This window comes from Carlito syrichta, unplaced genomic scaffold, assembly GCF_000164805.1.
Source record: "Carlito syrichta isolate Samal-C Ts95f unplaced genomic scaffold, Tarsius_syrichta-2.0.1 Scaffold308802, whole genome shotgun sequence".
In the NCBI taxonomy this organism is placed as follows: Eukaryota; Metazoa; Chordata; class Mammalia; order Primates; family Tarsiidae; genus Carlito; species Carlito syrichta.
Genome location: NW_007252898.1, coordinates 237,335 through 263,231, shown reverse-complemented (window position 1 = coordinate 263,231; position 25,897 = coordinate 237,335). Strand labels below are relative to the sequence as shown.

At 36.1% G+C, this 25,897-nt stretch overlaps 1 protein-coding gene across 4 annotated transcripts in view; it reads left to right on the top strand.

Moving 5' to 3' along the window:
• The first annotated feature begins 8 nt into the window (after window positions 1-8).
• WAC (WW domain containing adaptor with coiled-coil) overlaps window positions 9-25,897 on the top strand; it is a 91,050-nt gene continuing 65,161 nt past the window's right edge. For all 4 annotated transcript variants that reach the window (XM_008065733.1, XM_008065732.1, XM_008065731.1 and 1 more), the window contains exons 1-2: window positions 9-145; window positions 1,626-1,821. In XM_008065733.1, the coding sequence (XP_008063924.1) occupies window positions 86-145; window positions 1,626-1,821 (256 nt within the window). In that variant the 5' untranslated portion in view covers window positions 9-85. The remainder of the gene's footprint in view (window positions 146-1,625; window positions 1,822-25,897) is intronic.

Genomic DNA, 25,897 nt, shown 5'->3' with positions numbered 1-25,897 from the left:
CCCCGCGCCGGGGAGCCTGGCGGGTCTCCCGCGGGGAGTGGCGGGAGGGGACCCGTTTTCTTTCCCCCACCCCCGGCTCTGTCTCATGTCGCTCTTCCTGTTTTTCAGCTGTCACGACCGGAGGGGGGACTCGCAGCCTTACCAGGTACCAGCCGAGGCCGGGTGGAGGGATTGGAAGGGGCCGGAGGGGGAAGGGAGGGACTGCTACTCGAGCGCAGGCTTCACAAGTCGCTACAGGCCCTTCGGTGCAACAAATCGGAAACTAGCTCCGCGGGTCCCCTTAAAATTGTGTGTTTGGTTACATGAGCGTTTACCAAAAAGGTTTAGGGACTTATTTTGACAGGTGACTGAAGGAAGTTAAGTGTTTTAGTAAAAAATTAATTTGCAGCCAGGAAGACCTGAGTGGATTACTTAGGTATGAAGGAATCGATGAGATGAGGTGATAGGTAACTTCGGATGCATGTTTATTTTATTGGGGAAGTGAAAGTTAATGTCAAAGCATTAAAATTGGGTGAAAGAAATAGCTAAATGATTACAACTCTTAAGTCGGTTGTAAACTACCATCCCTTACCATTTTAATTTTTGTGTGTGCCAATAATTGCCTTACACGTAAGAAATAGTGAGGTTTTGTTTTTTTTTTCTGTAAGAATTGAGATCTTTGGGTACTATGATAATTTATTCTGATGTAGGTGGTTCTACGTAGGTAGTTTCCTTTTTGTTACTGCAGCCATTGCATGCAAAGTTTTTTAAAATTCTAATATTAGTGGCCCTAGTTTTCAGAAGGGAAACTTCATGAATGATTGGTAACTGTCAGATAACTAAAGAAATAAACACTTTCTACATTTAATTACTTAAAGGAGGTTTCTAACCTCTTTATAATAAAGCTGAAGCTGAAAACACTAGGCCCCCGATGTGTATCACATTTGGGTATGCCAGAGATTAAACGTTATTGAATCTGCTCTTCAAGACATAATTAATTATACATTGTGAAATATTGGTATATCATGGTTGTCTTAAGATATGTGTTAGAATAAAACAAAACCATTATTTTGAGTGTGTTCTGTTAAAATACATTATGCTTTGTTGGATGTCTTGTTCATATATCAGTTTATTTTAACTAACATTTTTATACCTTGAAATTGTTTCCCACGCCTGCAAGAGAATGTTGTTAGATGTCTTCGTTTTTTGTAGATTTTCAAGAGCATACACTTATTCCTGTGCATATCAGTTGCAGAGCAGAAATTGAAGAGTAGTACTAAGTTTCCGGTTTTCTTTTGATTAAACTTTCAGAATGGGATTCCAAATATTGATTCCCAGAAATTGTTTTGCAGAATCAATGTGACAAAGGTGGTTGGATTTTTTTTTGTATTTACAAGATAATGAAGTAGTTTTGTTTTTTTTTTCATTTGGTATTATGATTAATATCAGGAGTCTTCCATTAACTCTTAAGCATTAGGTCTTGTCTGAGAAACTTAGGAGCAGAATTGAAAATGGAAATTTTAATTTTATAAGTTTATAAAACTTAATGAAGTTTATCCACCAAAATTTTTGTTTTGATTGGCTTATGGAGTTAGTTTTAAGTTTCAACTCTTTCTCTCTTTCTTTGGGGGGGTGATGTTTTACAGGCACTTAAGTATTCATCGAAGAGTCACCCTAGTAGCGGTGATCACAGACATGAAAAGATGCGAGACGCCACAGATCCTTCACCACCAAATAAAATGTTGCGAAGATCTGATAGTCCTGAAAACAAATACAGTGACAGCACAGGTCACAGTAAGGCCAAAAATGTGCATACTCACAGAGTTAGAGACAGGGATGGTGGTGAGTAGCTTTTTTGTTGAAACGTTCTCATGTATTTATTCTTAATAATAGCTATATATAAAAACAATAGGCGGCAGTAATATTTCCAGCTTGAGGATGTTCCTATATGGTTGTGTCATCAAAGTATTTCTATCAGTTTTTTAAAAATTCCAAAGAAAGTTACTGTAGAAATATAAGATGTTGGCTTCAGCATCTAACAAGTGAACTTCAGTGTCTGGTAATTAGGGAATGCATTTATGAATACATTATCTACCAACTGCTTTAGGGATGGGAGAAACGCAGGACTTTTTTCTGAGAAAGGAACTTTTACCTTTTCAAGTACATATTTCATTTTTTGGGACTTTTTTTGAGATCCTTATGCTACTTCAGTTTATTATTTCTTAAGGAGTTAAAATCTGTTTGCTAATTATAATGATAAATTGTGAATTTAAAAACGTAAGTAGTTTTTTTATGACAGTTTCCAGATTAAAAGCACTAAAAGTTAGCCTCATTTCTTTTACACAGTGCTAATATCCTTCAGTTATTACCTTGCCTTAAGTGCTTTGTGATAAGAGGCAGAGAATATGTAAATAAAATCAACTCTTGTAACTGTTTTCAGACTTAATTTGCCCCAGATTTAACAAATTAACAGGTTTCATGTTGAAAGTGTACATTAAGGAACAAAGCAGTTTCAATAAGTGAATTAAGACATATATTTTCTTCCACTGTAAGATAATACTTAAGTAGATAACATTTGAAGTAAATCTACAGTATTAGTTGAAAGCTTCCAAGGAAACCCAAAAGTCCCATAGTGGCTTTTTGTCCCAACTGGCAACTAGCTTCTCAATGCTTTGCTTGCTTTTTAAAGTATCCTGCATCTTCTGGTCCTTTCCCTAGAATAGAAATCAACTTTACTCAGTATACTCATATATTGAGACACATTGGCTGCTTCTACATAATTACTAGGTTGAGGAGGAAGTTATAATGGTCAGAACGCACTGAGATTGAATAATTTGGGTGATTATTTGGATGGGAGGAAAATATTTTTGTTGAATGTAGTTATAGCTTACTTAAGCAGATAAACCACATTTTTGTTTGTAAGTAACAGTAGTAGCAGGTATGTTTGATTATTAAAGTGTTAGCAATTCTTTGGTTACAAAATTACTTAAGCTTTTAAAGATTTCAGTTTTGTGTGTACGTTTTTCATAGTGTTACATTTAGTCTAAGAGGATACTGTTTATCAACCACCCTTCTATAGTGGATTTCTTTTCAATTGTTAGCTCTTAGAGGGCAGATGGTGGTTGTACTATATTGTGCTTTATATATTTTAAATATTTTGAAAATTATGGTGATTGTAACGTAACAAATATGATACCTATCTACTTAAATACAGGCTCTCAGGTTCTTATCTTAGTGACTGTGATCCAATTTATCTTTCTATCCCTAAATCCAGGAAGTCATTTGTTTAGGCACTCAAAACCTACTTCTGTAAATGTTTTTAATCATTTATAATAAACCCTGCCCAATCAATTCTTTTCCAGGTGAAATAATCCCAAGAATAGTCTATTGCTTTTTCATTAAACAAACATTGGGCATCCACTGTGTGTCAACAGTTGTGTGATACTTCTGGAAGTCAAGTTAAGCTGTGATCCTGGCCTTGAAGCTAGTGAATTTTTAGCCAGTTCCTTTTCTGTACCCCTTTTTTCTTTTTGATTTTCGGTTTTCCTTCCTGTGAACTTCAAGTACTTGTTGGCTTTTAGGTTTTTAAAATTTGCATCTTTGCTGATATTTCTTTAGCTCTATTTGTAAGTAACTTTTTTTCTTCTCTAGTCATTTATTAAGTTAGGCCCCACTTATTTTCTTTCTAGCTGCTTGTCTTAGTCTGGAGCCTTTTAGTTATTACTACAAGTCCGTTCCTATCTGTATTGTCTGTAATATACCTGGCAGTCATATATTTGCATAATATATAGGAATAATAATGGCATGAAATATATTTCCATTTTGGAGTTTGTAGTACATCTTTGGTGATAATTTGGTCTCTAAACGATGTAGCACGATGATTCTTAATACTGATGTGTTTACTCATTATAGTTGGAATTCAGGTGTGTATGTTCAATTTTTTCCTTTATTACTAATGATGTGTCTGAAAGTAAGCTTTTGAAAATGTTTATGTGTGGTTTTATTATAGGCATTATGAATACCCTTAGATTTTTATCATTAAAAGTGAATTCAACCCAGCATGGTGACTCCTGCCTGTAATCTCAGTTACTCAAGAGGCTGAGGAGGGAGGATCACTTGAGGACAGGAGTTCGAGACCTGCCTAGGCAACAGAGTGGGACCCTGTACAAAAAAATTAAACAATTAAACTGGTATGGTGCACACACCTGTAGTCCCAGCAGATTGTTAGAATGAGATGGGAGAATCACTTGAGGCCAGGAGTTTGCAGTTGCATTGAGTTATGATTGTGCCACTACACTCTGGCTTAGGTGACAGTGAGACCCTATCTCCAGAAAAATTTTTTTAAAAAAGAAATATATAAATAAATATATAAATTCAAAACCATGATCAAAAATCAAAGTCAAATGAGTTGGGTCATCTGTGCTCTTGGCATGTATAAGTAAACTTAATGGAACAAGTTACTGTATGCATTGAACTACTTTTTTCATAGTTCCTTATTTCGTTTTAGGATTTTTAAAATATAACTTAAGTAATAATTTAAGAGCCTATATACTATGATTTGTAACTTGGATTTTGCAACGCAAGTTAGGCTGACTGCGGTGGCTCATGCTTATAATTCCAGCACTTTGGGAGGCAGAGGTAAAAGAATTGTCTGAACCCAGGGGTTTGAGACCAGCCTGGGCAACTTGGCAAGACCTCATCTCTATAATAAATAAAAAAAATTAGCTGAGCGTGCTGGTGTGTGCCTGTAGTTCCAGCTACTTGGAAGGCTGAAGAAGAAGGATCACCTGAACCCAGCAGGTTGAGGCTGCGGTGGCTGTGAGCATGCCATTGAATTCCAGCCTGGGCAACTGAGTGACTCTTGACTCAAAAAAAAAAAAATCAAAGCAAGTTAAACAGATGTGGAACTTGTGTTTATGTTTCCTCAGGATTAGGCTTTATTAGCATCACAGCATATTTTTTTCAATGATTACTAAATTTCTTTTTTAATACCTTGAATTTCCTTGAAAAATGCTAGTTCTGAAGTAATGTGTAAAAGAACTTTTTAAATATACTATAAAAAAGTAAAACAGGTATTGAAAGGATTGTTTTTCACTCCTAAAAATCTTGATACTGGTTAGAATAAGACATATTGCAACATAACATCTATATAAAGAGAGATTTTATCCTTTAGGATTTTTAAAAGGGAGTATAGATTGTCATAAATTTATAAAAAGGAAGTGTAGATTGTTATAATATTATAGATCTATAATCTATAATATATAGATTGTTATAGGATACATTTAAAAGGTTTCTTAACTTGGTGACATAAGTTACTTTTATGTACTCAGTGATCTTTCTCTAAATATATAATCTTTTAAAAGTAACTGAAAGCAAAAATCTTAAGTTACAATCATTAGATTTGTTTTTTATATGTTAGACAGATTTTTGATTTTTTTTTTTGAGTTGGAGTCTCAACGCTTGTCGCCTAGGCTGGTATTGCAGTGGCATGCTCACGGCCACTGCAGCCTCGACCTACTGGGCTCAGGTGATCTTTCCGCCTTAGTCTTTCAAGTAGCTGAAACCATAGATGCCCTCCACTCCACCTGGCTAGTTAGACATATTTTTTAAAGGTAAAGCTGTCCCCCAAACCTCAGAAATACACACAGTATAGGTTGAATTTGTACATTTGTGGAATTTTAACTTTTCATTTGATTAAAAAAAAAGATGACAGGAGGGTACCTTGAGAGGTTCCCTAGTTCCTGCTATTTTTCTTAAGCATTAGTTCTAAATAATTATTTTCCTAAGTAACGTTAAGGATGAGTTTAGGAATGAGTTTAGGAATGAAGGGTGTCTTTATAGAGATTCTATAAAGCTGCTCCATAAAACTTTCACATCTTGGGAGTTGTCTTTAAAAATTATCCATCTCAGGGTTCATATAAAAACACTTGCATGTTTGGAATATTTGTTCAAATATATTTTGGAGAGAGATAGCTCAGTTGGTTAATTGCATAATATTCTTTATTGGTTCCCACATTTGTTGGGACTTTTGGTGAATTTGCATAGCTTTTTACTTAGTATTTGAATATATTTGAGTATAAAGAAAAATTCCCTTTAGTAGGTTGGTGAGCATTGTTTCTAAAGTTTAGACCTGCATAGTGAAGTTTTTATTTATCTTTGGAGAAATTTGGCAATGTAGTTTCATCTCTTGATTTTCAAACAGGTTATTGATGTTTTGTAGGAATTATTTAGTAGGGATTATACAATTTAGTAATGTTTGATTCTATTGAATAATCAGCATGGTTCTATAACATGGCCTTATGGCTATTCAGATTACATTTTTTTAAAAAATGAAAAGTTCTATGCATTAGTAATGTTAAAAAGTACTATAAAATACTTATTTGATACTTACTGACATTGGGAGGGAGATAGATCATATTTCTATTGTATAGTTTTACAAGTGGGGAAAACTGTGTAACATTGAACAAGCAGTGACAGCTAGAAATTAGTCTTGAAATTAGTTCTCTCTACTTGAGTAAATTGTATACACTGTCAGAGATAAAACACTTAGGTATTTTGAAAGCTTATTTGATGGTGTTTACTATGGCATACATTAGTTCAAAGATGTTTTTACTTTTATCCACTTAATACTTAACCCCATCTTTCTTCAGTTGTAGCATCTTGTCTACTTACATTAAAATATCAAAGCCAAGATGTAGACATTGGTACACTGTATGTGTGAAGTTCTAGCCCAAGTTGTCACAGTGTTTTTAAAAACAAGTTTTGACATCACAGGCATGCTTGCAGATTTCACCAGGAGGAATCTATTTTTTTGTTGTTAAGATAAGCCCTCATATTCAGAGACTTGGTCACAAAAAAACTTGGAAATTTTGTGCACAATCTAACCTGCTAATGTTTGGATTTCAACAATACCAATGACTAATGTTAAGTATTTTATGTGTAGTGAAAATAGGAAACGTGACCTTTTATTTGATAAATGCTTTGTAGTAATGGCAGAAATGTTTCCATTGGATTTCCACTGGTCGAAAAAACACAGGAAGCAGATAATCCTCTTCAGGGGAAACAGAATAAGGTTGAAAGATTAGCAATAGCAGTCTTAATACTTCAACTCTTTAGTACCTTTTTCTTAATTTAAAAAAACAATATGAATGATATAAGCATCTGTATGTATAAATCGGGGTATTTGTATCAGGTCATTTATCTTACGGCTTCTTTTCATTACGTTTTGACATTTTTTGGTATTAGGGAGATGGTTATTTATTGTTTATGGTTTAATGGTATTTTCTATTCAATAAATATTTTGGAATGTGTTCACTTCATCTTTTTAGACAGTCATAATTAAACTCAAACCCTTGTTTGAGCTGCTCTGTCCATGTTGGCCCTGAAGAAACAAGTTCCTGTTTCAAGGGTTCTGCATATTATGCTCTTTCCTTCTGTGTGTTCTCCTGTTGCACTTTCTCACTTAGAATATGTGTCTTAAATATCACCCTCTCACAGAGGCTTTCCCTGTCCTTCTTTCTAGTTGTGCAAGATGTATTTACAGTTGTGCAGAGGCTTTCTAGTGCAAGATGTATTTACAGTTTTTGGTGTAACATACTGAGGATTTGGGGTTCATAATTCTCCAAAAGTTTATTCAAATTTGCCTCTGTTAAGCATCTGTTAATCTTATTCTGTTGTACAGAATGGTTTGGGAGTAGTGCATCATTTTGCTGTGATACTGGAAAGAGTGAATATGGAGTGGGCTGGGGTATCAGGGATGTTATAACTCAGTAACTGGAGATAACTGATAATCAGCTTAGTCATTACAAAACCACTTATTTGGAGCTTTCAAATATATCTCGTGAACAGTCTCCTTTTTAGGATTTGTACCATGCTTTATAATTTTCAAAGTCCTTTTACATTGTTTCTCATCCTTATTTTACAGCTGATCCCATAACCTTTTGAAATAGGCTGATTGGCATTATTGCTGTTCTACTGACAAAATTATAATCCCATTAAAACACTTAGTCTGCTATTAATTGTTGAAATTGGAAAGCAAGTGTCTTAACTGTACATAAAATTTTATCTCTACCTTCCAATTATTCCAAGTACTACTACTTCTCAATACTTAAAATACAATCATTTTAGTTCTGCCATCACTTTCTCTTAACTTGGATTATGCAAGAGCCCCCTGAATGGTGTGTCTGCTTTGTTTTTGCTTCATGCAATTATTTCTCCACAGAGTAGCCAAAATGATCCAGTTAAAATGCCAGTCAACTCACATCACTCTCAAACTGACAGCTCCCCAGTGTCTCCTAGCTCCTTATCAAGGCCTATAATAGATCCTGTGTAATCTGGTGTCTGAGTATTTTTTCAGCTTCTTCTACTACTCTTCCCCCTTGTTTGAGCTGCTCTGTCCATGTTGGCCCTGAAGAAAGAAGTTCCTGTCTCAAGGGTTCTGCATATTATGCTCTTTCCTTCTGTGTGTTCTCCTGTTGCACTTTCTCACTTAGAATGTGTCTTAAATATCACCCTCTCACAGAGGCTTTCCATGTCCTTCTCGACCTCTGAAACAGCCATTCCCATCAGTGTCTTTTCTGCATGTTCCTTGTACTTAAGGGAACCTGTTATTTAACTATAGTCATATTCATAACATGACATGTGTTCATGAAAGTCACCATACTATGCAAAATTGCACCACAGGATTTATGGGGAAAATGAGGTTAGAAGCACAGTACTCAAACATTGTTGGTGACAGATTGATAAAAGATAAAAATTTCAAAATAAAATCATGCTTATAAAAATTTTAGCATAAGTATATATGCTGGGGCAGAGGACCCAAAACCCCGACATTTATTTATTAAAAATTTTGTATTCTTTCACATTTAAACTTTGATCACCTTCAAAGTAGTCTCCATTTGATGCAATACACCTATCAAGACGCTTTTTTCCACTACTCAAAACAGTTTTTGAACTTGTCAGTTTTGATACCTTTTAGTGTTTCTGACATTTTTTTGTTTCACCTCTTCCAAATCAGCAAAACGTTTTCCTTAGAGGGCTTTTTTCATATGGGGAAACAAAAAAAAAAGTCACTCGGGGCAAGACTGGGTAAATGGGGAGGGTGGGGCATGGGAGTCATGCCATTTTTGGTCAGAAACTGCTGAATATTCAGTGCAGTGCGGGCAGGTGTGCTGGTAGATCACCCATCATGAAATAGGCAAACACATTGAATAAATCTCCAAAAAAGAAATTTACTAAAGCCAAATGCAGTCTCTCACAACACTAGCTGAACACTGGTACACTGCTGCGAATGGGTTCCTAGAACACTTACCTAGTGGAGAAGCCTGTACTACTAGGGGCCCACCTTCCAAAAAATCTGGGTTTTTTTGGGTCCCCTTCATGTCGTGTGAGTGTGAGTGTAGGAATACATAAACACCACAGTAAATGGCACTTTACCTTGACTAATACCTGACATTTTTTTGTGGAAGTGGGCATCCACCGGAAGGGTTGCAGTGTTAGATGGAGGATCATCTGAAATCAGACATGAAGTTGTAATGCCGAATGTGAATGGTTCTGATTGAACACTCATGATGAATTAAGGTAGCTAGTAGATGTTTGAGGCATGTACTTTTTTTGTTTTTTGTTTTTTTTTTTTTTTGAGTTGGAGTCTCACTCTGTCGCCCAGACTGGAGTGCAGTGGCCGTTTCCGGCCACCGCAGCCTCGACCTGCTGGGCTCCGGTGATCCTTCCGCCTCAGCCTTCCAAGTAGCCGGAATTACAGGCCTGCACTACCATGCCCGGCTGATTTTTTGATTTTATTAAAGTGCATGTAAGTGGGAAATTTCTTTTTGTTCCTGATATATCAGTAGTTTTCAAACAAATTTGTATTTTTGAGAACAAATGTTATAGCAGAACTGGCTATATTTTAGTTTTTGTTTGCTCTCCTTCTGTGGAAAGTGAGTTTGTTGTAAGGCTTTTATCAAAACACCTTGTATTCCTATTGCACAGAATAGTGCCGGACACCTTATAGCATGTCAATAAATGGATCGATAAAAGAATAGGGGGCTTGTCATAATTTAAGGGGAATGAAATTGCAGTTTTCTGAAGCAGTGCTCCTCACACCTGAATGTATATACTAATCAGTTGGGGATATTGTTAGAATGCATATTTTGGTTCAGCACTTCTGGGATGGAGACTGGGGTCTGCTTTTTAATAAGATCCCAGGTGATGCTCATACTGTTGGATTCACATGAGTAACAAGGTTCTACAGTAGCATAGCACTCTCCAGTGGAAATGGATTAGAAACAAGCACAAACCATATGTGTACTTTTCTAGTAGTTTTATTCTAAACGGTGAAGTGACATTAATTTTATTATGTTTAGCATAACATATCCAAACTATCATTTCAACCTGTAAGAACTATTAATGAGATACTTTGCATTCCTTTTTTTGTACAAAGTCTTTGAAATTCTGTATTTTACATTTACAACACAGTTTGGGCTAGCCATATTTCATGTATTTAGTCACTACATGTGGTTGGTGGCTACTGAATTCGACAATGTAGTTCAATTGACTGTCATTGTCACCCTGTTGATTGTCAAGCTTTATGCATGTTCTGTTTCTTTAAAGAAATTTATATGCCTGATTTCTGAAATGCCATTGTTATGCAAAGCAAGATTGGAATTAATGGGTCCTTGAACTATATAGTGCTTCTTGTACCTACATTTTTCTGTTAGTACATATTCATTGTAGAAAAATTAGGAAATGCAGAGAAAGGGGAAAAATAAAGTTGCCTCAAAACTCGTTTTATTTAGAGTTCATAACTAGTTTTCATGGAAGGCAGTCTTATGCCATAAAATAACAGGATTATATCGTCTTTTCTGAATTTTCATAAAATTGTTTCACATTGTGTTTCCCCCCTTTTTTAAAGAAAAGCTTGTTTTTTGGTATTTGCACAGTGAATTAAACAGTTATATAGTATTGACACTATCAGTCTGAGAGAACTGACTAGAAGTACTTTTCATTAAGTGCTCAGGGAATATTAATTCCAACCTTATATTCTTAACCAATGAGTAAAGTCTTCTTTCAGTTAGGTTTCTGTTTAAGTTCAGGCATTCATACTTGTAGCTAGATTGATTACCTTAAGCATGCTACTTAATTTCTGAGTTTTTATGTCCACTTCCCTAGAATTGTTGTGGAGTTAAATTATGTGTATACAACACTTAAAAAGTACTTAGCTAAGTGCCTGGACTGTGTCAGAGTAGATTATTAGGCTTACTCTTATTCCTTTGAATAATTAAAGTATGTGTCAGATCAACAGTCTGTGGAGAGGTCTGAAGCTACTGCTTCCTTCTTTATAGTTAGGAAGAAAAATGCTGGACAGTTTGACAGATGAGAACTACATAAAAGGGCGGCAGGGACATTCTAACTCAGCACTTGCCCATCTTCAGGACTTTTGCAGTTCAGAGATTTGGAGGGATGGGTGTAAGTGTTTAAAAAAACAACTGTACAAGTTTAAAGTAATGGCTCCCAAATTAGGCTGCTTATTAGGATCAGGTGAGAAGTTTTTAAGGTTACCACCTTCCTGATGCCATCCAAATTACCCTGAATCAAGGCAGTAGGAAATTGACTTTTTTAATAAGCATGGTTTAATTTAGATATTTGTAAACTGGGGGCGTGGGGGAAGTACACAAAGAGGAGGAGGAGGAGGAACTCAACTGGAGGTTAAGGAATGTGTGTTTTATCATTACGAATCTGGGCAGTAGAGTAGTTATTTGTCAAATCACGTATTAACATATTTTCCTGTTTCAAATGATATTCATTATCATCTTCCGAGATTGTATAGTTGCATACAAAATAGCTAACTTAGTATCCTGTAGCAAGGACATCTAATGTTTGGCAGTAGGGAAGTTTCTAACTGGTATTAGCACCTGGATAGGCCAATGAGATATATTTGGATAATATTTGGAGCCACTTGTGTATATACTTCAGTTTGGTACAAAGATCTCTGTCAGTAGGTCAAGCGCTTTATGTAATGAATAATTATGTAATATAAATATTTTGTATTAATCTTGATCTACCATATTCTATGGGTGGGGTAATTTTTCAGTGTAGTTGATGGCATTTCTCATTTTTTTTTTTTTTAATTTTTTTTAGTTAGAGTCTCACTCTGTCCCCCAGACTGGAGTGCAGTGACCGCTCCTGGCCACTGCAGCCTTGAGCTGCTGGGCTCTGGCGATCCTTCTGCCTCAGCCTTCCAAGTAACTGGAACTTCAGGCGCGCGCTACCACGCCCAACTAATTTTTTGATTTATTGTAGAGATAAGGTCTCGCCAAGTTGCCCAGGTGGGTCTCAAACCCACGGGCTCAGGCATTCCACTCACCTCAGCCTCCCAAAGCGCAGGATTACAGACTGAGCCACTAAGCCCGGCTATTTCTCATTTTTAAAAGCATTTTTTTTGCTTCATGTGTTCTATATGTTTGCTTAAAGATTCCTAATTATATGACTGGTAATCTGAGACTTTGCATGTTGGGAAATGTCTCATTTTGTCCTCAGACCTGAAGAAATGATCTTCTGACTGTATTTTAAAAATCATTGGATCTTGTTTTTCCTGAAGATATTTCCAAGTTGATGATTACTTTTCATTGTTGAAGAAGTCTGCTGTCATACCTACTCTCGTTTACAGATAAACATCCCTTTGGGATGTATGGCTCCTACTTTTCTCTTTTCACCCCAGCTTGAAGGCTTTTAGGGTTTTTTTTTTCTTTATCCTTAGACCTAAAACTTTACCAGTCTCTCATTTAAAGTGTTGGTATTTTTTTCATTACTTGTGCTTAGTGCCTTTTAGTCTGACTTAAGCTCTTTGAGAGTTGTTCCTTCCCACCCTTCTGCTACAGTCCTCTCTTCCTGCTGTTGGTCATTTCTGACATTTTTTCTTTTGGAACTCTTGTGAGATGTCTTTTGGTTTGAGTTCACTCTGCCTGGTAAATAGTAGATACAGTATTTGGATACTTTTTTTAAGTGGAAGAGTATACTTTGGGGCGAATCCCCTGGCATGTTCTTTCAGCACACTAATACTTAAAGCTGTGTTTAGTTCATTCACTTATTGTAAGTTTTATTTTGGTTGCTTTAAATTTTTATATTTTTATGTAATTTTATGAGTTTTCTGATTTACTAGAAATATCCTGAGAATTTAAGTTATATTTTAGTTTTTTCCATGTCAAATATATTTGCATCTTATCCATGTTACCGGGTTCCTCAGATGTTTGCTGTTTGTAGTTGTCTCTTTATATTTGGGGATAAGATTCTGGGTCAGCCTCTGTCAAACAGAATGTGTGGTTGAAAATGTTTACTCTCTGAGCTGTCCAATGTGTAGCCACTAGTCCCATGTGACTTGAGCATTTAAAATATGGCTAGTGCAATTAAGAAACTCAGTTTTTACTGTTATTTTACCTAGTTTCAGTTTAGTTCATTGCTGTTAGACTTTTCACTATTGAGAATTTTTTTTATTTTTTACAATTGCTAATAATTTCCTGCTTACTGAGTCCACTGAAAGGCCTTTAAGTCTTTCTCTTATTTAAGTCCTTTGAAGTGATTTCTTCTTGGATAGTTTTTTTAATTTTTAATGGTGTCGGCTTTCCCTTCTATGCTGTTTTAATTTCATCCTTAAGCTCTAAGTCTCATTTGCCTGCCACTGAAAATTTATATTTTCTCAGGTGTTCTGTCCTTGCTGCTTCTCATTTTTCACACCCTTTCCGGTTATAGCCATGGGTATCCAAGATTTCTACTATCACTTCCTTGATTTCTAGGTCCACATAACTTTTTGCTTATTAGATAGCCACCGGCTAAAGCCTGAGTTTTATAGGTCTTCATTATGTTGTATTGATGACATAATTGTCCAAATATGAGTTTTCCTCTCTACTTACTCATATACTTATCAGGGAAATTTTCCCATCCAGTATGCCTACAGGATACTGAAATGTAAAAAGCACACTGTTATGTTCATGACAGAAAGTTGGCACCTCAGACTAGATTTTTTTCCTTGCAAATATAGCTTGAAAATGTGAAGAGTTCACATTTGTAAGTCACCGTTTTTCGAAATCCAGATTTCTCTTTTCTCAACCACTTTCTCCTTTCTCCATATTCCAGTCATATAAAACCACTTACTCAGACCTAGAATACCTTTTGAACTGTTGCCCCGTTGTATGTTTTCAGAGCCCAAACTGTCCTCTCTCCACTCCTACCTAACCTTTTTTTTTCTTGGCAAACCTCTTACTTCCTTAAGATCACAGTTCTTTATTGTATGAAACCATTCTTGAAACTGTCACTATTATAGCTCTTTTATAGTTATTTGTAATTATTTACATATGTGGTTTGCCTGCTATACTGGAAGCTCCTAGTAGGCAGGGATTAGTATTATTTTTTTGGCAGGGTCTGGTATATAAATGTAGGTCCTTAGTAAATGTTAAATGTCATCTTTTAACATACTCAACAGATGAGTGTCAGTAATCTTCAGAGAATTAATTGGTTTCTGTCAAAAGATTTTTTTCAAGTGCGTTTAAGGTAGTGTGTTCCTATAGTATTTGTTAGACTGAAGTTGTTTTTGTACTATTTGTGAAGGAAGCAGATAGTCCATTAAGACTTTTAGGAAAATGTAAAATATTAGCTTATACATTTAAAATATTATGATTTTAACTGATGTGCTATTCCAAACCAGTATTATCAGTCCCTTAAGTAGCCATGCTTGTTAAGACTAGTGTCAATTGCTTTAGTATAATTCTATAGTATACTACATATGAATAGAATAATGAAATGACATTTTAAATTCTACAGATCCGATTTTTTATTATTATTATTTTTTACTGTTCGTTTTCTAAATCATTCTCAAACACTCTTAAATTCGTACCCCACTAGCTAAGGAGACTTTATGGTTTTACTTTCTATAGTACACTAGATGGAATAATAGGGCCTTTTTTGGTGGTAGGAGTGAGTGGTCTGTTTTCCAAATACAACACTATGTTTGAATATTCAGTAAGCTTTTTCAAGCCATCTCTAGAAATGCTCCGTTCCTTTTATCCTTGCTATTTGTTGCTGTAATTGTTTTGAACTAAGTGATTTATTGTGTTATAATTTTAGTCCTAAAGTAACTGTTGGGTTAGTTGAAAATCATTTTAGATCTGGAAAAAAAGAATGTAACTCCTATGGGTATACTTTACCTCTTGAAATTGTGCATTTTGACAGTGAAACTACGACTTTTACAAGTAAACCCATTGAAAGCATATAAGCTGTTTCAGTCCAACAATGGCTTCATCTTAAAGAGTCTTTGTGGTTGAATTCTTGTTGAAAAACCTTCACCACATAGCAGATCAGTCTTTGATTTCTCTTCAGTCTCATCTTATTTTTGATCCTACTGTAGATCCATTCTCAATAATTAAGGAATCAGCTTAAGATATTTGAGTGAGGGGAGGGGCACACATTATTTTATTTTTTATTTTTATTTTTTTTGAGTTGGAGTCTCACTCTGTCACCCAGACTGGAGTGCAGTGTCACACTCCTGGCCACCACAGCCTCGACCTGCTGGGCTCTGGCGATCTTTCCGCCTCAGCCTTCCAAGTAGCTGGAACTACAGGTGCACGCTACCACGCCTGGCTAATTTTTTTGATTTATTGTAGGGATGAGGTCTCGCCAAGTTGCCCAGGTGGGTCTCGAACCCACAGGCTCAGGCAATCCACTCACCTCAGCCTCCCAAGGCACAGGATTACAGGCTGAGCCACCGAGCCCAGTGGAGCACACTTTATCAATGAGGATACCTGATTTCAAACCAGGTGAAGTGGGGACAGACGTGAGGCCCAAACTACCTGTACAATGACCATTTATATACCTAACCCTGAAATGTATCCGTCTTTAAAATAAAAATTTTTTTAAAAAGTATTTGAGTGAATGTGCTGTAGATTCTGAAGTGGTTTTTGAAAGAGGAGTAAGAAATGTTTTGAGAATTAGTGTCATTTTAGACTGCTTTTGGTGAATACTTTTATAGATCCTATTGTAATGATATTTACTTTTTAAAAAAATACACATTTGTCACCTTCCAATTTTCCCTCTTGATGTTTATATGTGGTTTTAAGGAAAAAAAATCTTCTGGTTTTTGAAAAGCATATGTTTATTTTTGTAGTTGCTGGTGTCATTATGGTTTTTCCTCTGCGCAGGCTCAGAATTGATGAAAATCAGCCTCGTTGGTCAGAGTGATACTTAAGTTTTGGTTTGTTAGCCCTGATCCACTTTTATGACATAGTAGATTTTACCTCTCTGTTATAATCCTTTCACTATTGTTAATACTAGTATCTATGGAGGAAGGCAAGTCTGTCTTGTTTTTGCAGTGTTATTTCAGAGGACCCTTATTGGTTGACTTTTGAGTTTTTAAAGTACTTGTCAAAACATCTTGTTAAGGAACTACTATCAAAGTTTAAAACTTAAAAAAGAAAATGTTGCCAGGTGTGGTGGCTCACACCTGTAATCCCAGCACTGTGGGAGGCAGAGGTGAGAGGATTGTCCGAGACCAGGAGTTCGAGACCAGCCTGGGCAACTCCTCTCTACAGTTAAAAATAAAAAGTCAACTGGGTGTGGTGGCACATGCCTGTAGCCCCAACTACTTGGAAGACTGAGACAGAAGGATCATCTGAGCTCAAGCAGGGTCAGGACTGTGGTGACCATTAGCGGGCACTCAGGCCTGGGCAACAGAATGATACTCCGACTTGAAGAAAATGTTGAATTATACAACTAGAACTCCGAATTCTGGATTCTAATGGCTATAAGAAAGTTTCTTTTGGGATTTGTATGTATATATATTTTAGTATTGTATGCTGTTAGAGATAGAGTGTTGTTAACTTGATAACAAGAATTAAGGTGAGAACATGTGAAGTGGAAAAACTACTAGACTAGTCTTGAGATCAGGATGTTGTAGTTTTTGTTTTGCTAATTATTAGTGTTTTGACCATGGTGGATCATAAAATCTCTTGGCTGCTGTTTTAATTCTTGCTAAAGAACAAGATTGAATTTATAATCTCCTAGGTCCTTTCTGGAATAAATGGTTTGAGACCTGTACAGGAGACCCTTCTGACTTTTGTCCTTTAATTTCTGTTTTCAAATATTTACTGTGTGTATTTACACAGCCTATGGTAACTGAAACTCCCTGCCAGAGGTATAGTATAATATCTGTGTCTTTTTTTGTTTTTGTGGAGACTTTTGGAATATTTCCCACAAGTGTTCATATTAGTATCTTCATAATAATATAGAGAAGGGTAGGACAGCAAAATAGTTATCACTGAATTTATTAAGTTTAAATTGAGAAATAATGTTAGCCATTTTCAAAACTATTATAAGTAGAAGTTCTTTATAGTTTTTATTGTATATACTGTATATACTATTTTTCTTTTTAGTTTCAGTAACTTTAGGGGGTACAAATCATTCTTCCTCTGGACTTTATGTGTACCCTCCACCCCTGTCTGTGGTACACATTGTACCAGACCGGGAATTTTTCCTCCCTCCACCCCTTCCATCCTTCTCTCCCCCCACCACTTTTGAGTCTCCACTGTCCATTACACTGTTCTCAATGTCTTTGTGAATCCTTGGTTTAACACCCACTTATAAGCGAGAACATGCAGTGTTTGGTTTTCTGTTCCCGAGTAAGGTCACTTAGGATGATGATCTCCAATTCCATCCAAGTTGCTGCAAAAGACTTTATTTCGTTCTTTTTGATGACTGAATAGTATTCCATAGTGTATATACGTCTCATTTTCATTAACCTCTGAGCGTTGATGGGGATTTAGGTTGATTCTGCATCTTTGCAGTTGTAAATTGTGCTGTGATGAACATGTGGGTGCAGGTATCTTTTTTTATAAAATGACCTCTGCTCCTTTGAGTAGATACCTAGTAGTGGAATTGCTGAATCAAATGATAGATTCCACTTTTACTTTTTGATAAATCTCCGTTCCAATTTCTGTAGAGGTTGTACTAATTTACCCTCCCACCAACAGTGTATAAGCTCTGCATCCACTTCAGCGCCTGTTGTTTTCTTACTCTTTTAATGATGACCATTCTGACTGGTGTAATGTGATATCTCATTTTGGTTTCAATTTGCATTTCCCTGACAATTAGTGATGTTGAGCATTTTTTCATATGTTTGTTGGCCATTTGTATGTCGTCTTTTGAGAGATGTCCATGTTGTTAGCCCACTTTTTAATGGGGTTATATACTTTTTTCTTGTTGATTTGTTACAACTCTCTGTAGATTCTGTACATAAGTCCTTTATCAGATGTATGGTGTTTGCAAATAATTTCTCCCAACTTGTAGATTGCCTATTTGTTCTGTTAATTATTTCTTTTACTGTGCAGAAGTTTTTTAGTTTTATTAAGTCCCACTTGTTTATTTTTGTTTTTGCTTCATTTGCTATTGGTGTTTCAGCCATAAATTTTTTACCTAGGCTGATGTCCAGAAGAGTTTTTCCAAGAATTTCTTCTAGGGTTTTTATGATTTCAGATCTGCAGTTTAAGTCTTTAATCCATCTCCAGTAAATTTTTGTATGTGGGGAGAGATAGGAAGTAAGCTTCATTTTTCTGCCTGTAGCCATCCAGTTTTCCCAGCACCATTTGTGGAATAGGGTGTCTTTTCCCCTGTGTGTGTTTTTGTCTGCTTTGGTGAAAATCAGTTGGCTGTACGCATTTGGGTTTATTTCTGGATTTTCTGTTCTGTTCCATTGGTTCATATGTCTGTTCCTGTACCAGTATCATACTGCTTTGGTTACTACAGCCTTGTAGTATAATTTAAAGTTAGGCAATGTGATGCCTTTGGCTTTATTCTTTTTTTTTTTTTTTTTTTAAGTATGTGGGATATAATTCAGGGTTAGGTATACAAATGTTCATTATGCAGGTACCCTTGTTGATGAGGTGTGTTCCTCCACCCCCCATCCCCCACCCCCAGTTTCCAACTACTGCCAATCCCACCCTGGCTTTACTCTTTTTGCTTAAGATTGCTTTGGCTATTTGGACTTTTTTTTGGTTCCATACAAGATTTAGGATTTTTTTTTCCTAATTCTGTGAAACATGACATTGTTTGATAGGGATTGCGTTGACTCTGTAGATTACTTTAGGTTATATAGTCATTTTAACCATGTTGATTCTTCATATTCATGAGCATGTGATATTTCTCCATTTGTTTGTGTCCTCTACAGTTTGTTTCATTAGGGTTTTATAGATCTTTTACCTCCTTGGTTAAATAAACTCCTAGGTATTTTAGCTTGTTGACTGCTTTTGTAAATGGAATTGTGTTCTCGATTGATTCTCAGCTTGTTTACTATTGGTGTTTAGCAGTGCTGCTGATTTGTAGGTGTTGATTTTGTATCCTGAAACTTTACTAAAGTCACATCACATTTGTTTATGTAAAAAGTGGTTTAGTTTGTGGCCTTGCCAATACAGCTTCTAATTAAGAAGATTGTAGATAGGCATGGTAGCTCACTTCTGTTGGCATTTTGGGAGGCTGAGGTGGGAGGATTGTTTGAGACCAGCCTGAGCAACCAAAAAATATTAAGATAAATATTAAGATGTCCATCAAATACAGTATTAATTTTCTACTTTAAGTCAGGAAATAACTTAGACTCAAAATATTGGGCATCAAACATTTTAAATTTAATCCACTGCCAAATATAATTTTTATTTCTGATGGGTTTATATTTTTAAAAAACTAATTTTATATTCCAGAAATTCTTGTGTATTCTTTGTATTTTAAATATGATGCTTTTTTCCTGGTTTTTACTTAATAATTAAGATACGGTTTTGTAGAACAAAGGCATCATGCAGTTTTATAGTGCCATTTAAGACTGAGGGAAGAGTTGTTACTGTTTTAAGTTTAAAGTAAATAGAGTATAAATATTAATACTGTTGGCCCTCAATAGCTGTGACTTCCCCAATTATGAATCAAAAATACCCAGGGATAAAAAAGGGTAGTTGCATCTGTACTGAACATGTACAGGCTTTTTTCCTTATTATTCCCTAAAGAATACAGTGTAAGAACTATTCACATAGCATTTACATTCTAGTGGTTACTGTAAGTAATTAAGGGATGATTAAAGTATATGAGAGGGTATGGTAGGTTAATATGCAAATACTGTGTTATTTTATATCAGAGATCTGAGCATCTGTGGATCCTGATATCTGTTGGGGATCCTGGAACCAATCTCCCATGATACTAGGAGATGACTCTACCTAAATTTGATGATTTCTTTTTTGTAAAATGGATTTTTTCAAAATGCAGATATCTAGAATGAGTAAATATTTTAAGTTATGTGCTTCTGTTGCTGTGGAATGGAAGAAACACTGAGGTTTGGTGAAAATTATGATTTGAATGAACTTAAGTTCTTTTTGTATCTTGGTTTTCTTTACTTTGCTTAGCTCTTGACTCTTAATGTTAGTCTTTCCTTATCCCCCAGTGTCCACAAATAGCTTGTGAAAATTGTTCACTTTTTCTAGCTCAGAACATGCTTCTTTCTTGGCCTGAATTTAAGAAGTGTCATACTGCCTCTCCCCTCCCCCCAGTTTATTCTCCACATTGTAGCCTACATCACCTTTTTTAAGAGTGCATTTGGGCCAGGCATAGTGGCTCACACTTGTAATTCAGCATGAGAAAGGATTGCCTGAGTCTAAGAGTTTGAGACCAACCTGGGCAATATAGCAAGACCTTGTCTCTACAAAAAATAAGACAATTAACCGGGTGTGGTAGCATACTCCTTGTAGGTAGTTCCAGTTAATCAGGAGACTAGGCTGAAGGCTTGCCTGAGCCCAGGAGGTCGAGGTTGCAATGAGCTGTGATTGTGCCCCTGAGTGACTCAGGGGGAAAAAAAGTGCATTTGCTTATTCTTTATGTAAAACTCTCGTTGTTTTCCTTTTGCCCTTAAGATTAAGTTCAGACATTTCAGGGAGCAACTGGTAGTGTCTCTTTTTACTTTTCCAGCCCTTCTGTATACTTCAGTTCTTTGAAGATGATAAGAGTTCTGTCTTATCTGGGTTAACTCACACATGTTGTTTCCTTCTTCTAGAACACTAGCTCTTTCTTCTTCAGCCCTATTTGCCTAGTTAATTCCTTCTTATTTTTCAGACTTCACCTTAAAAATTACTTCCTCTGTCTCTACAACCTAGTTACCACATCTGTTACCACATGTAATTATTTACTTATATCACATATGGTGGTTTATTTATGGTAATTATGTCTCAAACTGAGCAACGTGCTTTATCCTTTCTAACCTACTTTTCTTACGGTCAGAAGAAATTGTTGAATAGAAATTGCAGCCTCCCAATTGCCAGGCCAGTAATCTTGAGCCTCCTTCTTAACAGGTCTTTCTGCTTTTCTGTCTTCCAACTCTTCAGTCTATTCTTTATGCAGCAGTTGGCTTGAAGTACTCCTCTGCTGAAAATTCTTTCAAATGTCCTTACTAGTGGCCTGCAAGGTCCTGTGCCTGTGTTGTTCCCACTACCCCCGATCTGTACTCAGTTATAGCAAAAGAAAACAAGACACTTACCTAACAGGATTCTTGCTGAAGACAGGCCAAAGTGATCAGACATCATCCGAGGGATGGTGGAGGATGAGAAACTTGATCCCATCCTGAAGATAGAATGTTCTTGCTAAACTGATTTAGCAGAGTTCTTTGCTAAAACTGAATGTTACAAGGAAGTTCACAGATGGGCTTAGCGGAAGATTCAGAAGCCTGGCTAAAGTTTTGCAAACAAAGGATCTTTGTCACTTACAGTCTTTGTCTTTACAGATGTCTTCTGCGATTTAGATAATTTGGAAATGTTATATAAAGTATCTGACTAATAATTACTAGAAAGCCGTGATAATATTGAAGTGAAATAATCAAAAGGAGTAGAGTGACATTGGTATTTCTAGGGAAATTGCTAAACTTCTTTTGGTGCCTTGGTTGCGTCAAAATTTTTCAGGTGTTTGTCACAGTAATTATGAACTGTTTTACCTGAGCACTCAGTTTTTAGCCTGTATATAAATGTGGTGTTTTTAGTTTAGGAATGCCATGCTTGTCTGCTAAGTAAGAATCCTTTTGTTAAATGAAAACTTTGCCACTTCAATTCAGTTAATTTATTCAGTTGGTGTATCATTCTCACCCAGGCTGGAGTGCAGTGGCAATGATCCTGACTCTTCACAGTATCAAACTCCTGGGCTCAGGCGATCTTCCTGCCTCAAGCCTTCTGAGTAACTAAGAGTATAGGCGTGCAGTACCATTAATTGTTTTTTATTTTTTGTAGAGACGAGATCTCGCTGTGTTGCCCAGGCTGGTGTCCAATTCCTGTGCTCAAGTGATCTCCCTCCTCCGCCTCCCAAAGTGCTGGGATTATGGGTGTGAGCATTTCTGACCAATTTTTACCAGTTTTAAGTGGAAATTGTTTAACATCTGGCACTAGTAATTGTATTCTTGATTACATTCCTGAAAAGGCTGCTGACTTAAGACCTTTTTTTGACTGGAAACTTTTTAGTTTTGTTATTAGAGTAATTACTTAATCTTTTCCACCTTGATTCAAAAGGTTTAAGGTTTATAATACGTATAGTTTCTTTTTATTTTAAATATTTGACAAATATTTAATACATTCCTGAGATGTTTTGATTTAATATACAAATACATTGTATAATGATTACACAGATGAACACATTTGTTACCACCCATGCTGTACATTAGACCCTAGAACTCGTTCATCTTATAACTGAAAGTTTGTATCCTTTAATCAACATCTCTTCATCTCCCTCTTCTCTCTCCTCTACCTAAACTCCTGGTAACCACTGTTCTACTCTCTGCTTCTGTAAGTTTGAGTTTTTTGGGTTCCACATGAATAGGTAAGATCATAGTCATACCTTGGAGATATTGCAGGGTTTGGTTTCAGACCTCTGCAATAGAAAAAATATCACAATAAATTATTCACACAAATTTTTTGGTTTTCCAGTGCATATAAAAGTTATGTTTACACTATACTGTAGTCTATTAAGTGTGCAATAGAATAGCATTATGTCTAAAAAATAAGTGCATAACTTAATGACTTATACCTGTAAACCCAGCCCTTTGGTAGGTCAAGGTGAGAAGTTCATTTGAGCCCAGGAATTCGAGGCCAGCCAGTGCCACATAGGGAAACCCTATCTTCGAGGCCAGCCAGTGCCACATAGGGAGACCCTATCTCCACCAGAAAAAAAAAAATTGCTGAATGTGATGGCACAACTGTAGTCCCAGCTACTCGGGAGGCTGAGTTGGGCGAGCGGAGTTGGGGATCACTTGAACACAAAAGTTTGAGGTTACAGTGTGCTATGATCATTCCTCTGCACTCCTGGGTGACAGAAAAGACCTTGTCCCTAAAAGAAGTAAAAAAGAACATTTAGCAGTTTAAGTTCGCTATCAGCCATGGAAATGGTTTATGGTACTCCAAAACAATTACAATGGTAATGTAAAAGATCACTGATCTTAGATCACCATAACATAATGATAATAATGAAAAAGTTTCAAATATTGTGAGAGCTGCCACAAACCTTTAATTTTTTTTTAAAGCAATATCTATTAAGTGCAATAAAATAAGGTATCTTGTATTTATCTCTTGGTGTCTGTCTTATTTCACATTGCATGTTTTCCAGGTTCACTTATGTTGGAAATGGCAAGATCTTTTTTGTGACTGGATAATATTCCATTGTATAATATTTACCACAGTTTTCTTATCTGTTTGTACATTCATGAACACTTTGGTTGTTTCCATTACTTGATTACTGTGAATACTGCAGTGAGCTCAGAGGTGCCAGGTATCTCTTTGAGATACTGATTTTCTTTCCTTTGAATATACAGTCGTAGGTTTGCTGGATCATACAGTAGTTTTAATTTTTTGAAAAACTGCCATACTGTTTTCCATAATGGCTGTACCTATTTATATTTCCACCAACTGTATACCAGGGGTCCCCTTTTTCTCTAAACCCTAACTAACACTTATCTCTTGGGGTCCCCCCTCCCCCGCAATAGCCATCCTGACAGGTATCAGGTAGTAGATCATTGTGGGTTTAATTTGCATTTCTCTGATTAGTGATGCTGAGCCCTTTTTTCACATATCTGTTAGCCATTTGTATATCTTTTTTGGGAAAATGTTTATTCATTTTCTTTGCCCATTTTTAAATAGGGTTATGTCATTTTTTTGGTATTCAGTTGGTAAATTGCTAATAGATTTTGGATATTAACCCTTTTCAAATACATGGTTTGCAAATATTTTCTGCTATTTTGTAAGGGTGCCTTTTCATTTTGGTGTTTGTTTCTTTTGATGCCCAGAAGCTTTTTAGTTTCGTGTAATCACACTTATTTTTGCTTTGGTTGCCTGTGCTCATTTTTGTTGCCTCTGCTTTTGGTGTCATAGCCAAAAAATTGCCAAGACTAATGTTAAGGAACTTCCCTCTGTGTTTTCTTCTAGTAGTTTTACAGCTTCATATGTTACTTTTAAGTTTTTCATTTTAAGTTATTTTTTATATGGTGTAAGACATGAGTCCAATTTCATTCTTCTGTATGTGAATATTCAATTTTCCTGGCACCATTTTTGAACACGCTTTGCCTTCCCCATGTGTACTCTTGGTGCCCTAGTCAAAGATTAGTTGTCCATATATGTGTGGGTTTATTTCTGGGCACTTTGTTTTGTTCCATTGGCCTATATTTCTTGTTTTATGTCAGTATGATACTTTACATTACTGTAGCTTTGTAAGATAGTTTTAAATCCGAGAATGTCATATCATCAGCTCTGTTGTTCTATCTCAGCATTGCTTTGGCTATTTGGGGTCTTTTGTGGTTCCACATAGATTTTAGATTTTTTTTGCTGAAAAATGCCATGGGAATTTTGATAGGCATGTCAAGATTATTTAGGTTGATATAATATTTTTTGAGTAAAAATGAGTAGTTAGTTGGTTATATCCTGACTGAGTTGGTTATGCCAAATTTTAGAGTACCTTGTATATAGTCAGTTAATAAAATCTGCTGGTGTGATTTAATACATTATCAGTGCCACTAAAAAACACATATTGGGGTAGTGTAATAAGTATTATAACTGTCAGTATTCTACAGTATCATCAGTATGTAAAGGACGTGAGATTATCTTTTGTAAACAACCAAAATTAGAAAGTCAAGTTTTAAAAATGGTCCTGAAATTTGGAAAAAAATTTTTATGTAGATGTTTGAGAGCTGTTTTTATTTTTAGTTTCAAGTTGTGGGGATAATAGGGATTTATTATGTAAGCAGGTTGCAATCAGGTCAGGTTTGGACCTCTGGCGAGCTCTCTCTCCTCCTGATGGTGCATCCAGTGTCTGCCAATCCCACCGTTTTGCTAGTGTGACCAGTGATCAGGGCCTGCTTATGAGTGAGAACATGTGGTATTCAGTTCTTTGTTTCTGTGATAGTTCACTTTGTATGATGGGGTTCAGCTGCTAGTTGCTGTGAACGATATGATTCTGTTCTTTTTTGCCACATAATATTCCATCATGAATATGTACCATGTTTTCTTTATCCAATTCACTTTCCTTGGGCATCTGGGTTGATTCCATGTTTTTGCTACTGTGAATAGTGCTGCAATAAACAGGTATGTGCTGGTGTTTTTTTGGTAGAGTGAATTATAGTCCTCTGGGTATATTCCCAGGAGAGGGACTGCTGGATTGTATGGAAGCTCAACTTTTAGTTCTTTGAGAACTTGCCATACTGCTTTCCATAGAGGTTGAACTAGCTTACATTCCCACCAGAAGTGTGGAAGTGTTCCCTTTTCTGCAGTCACACCAGCACCTGTTGTTTCTTTGACTTTTTTTTTTTTTTTTGAGTTGAAGTCTCACTCTGTCACCCAGACTGAAGTGCAGTGGCACGCTCCCAGCCACCGCAGCAATCGACCTG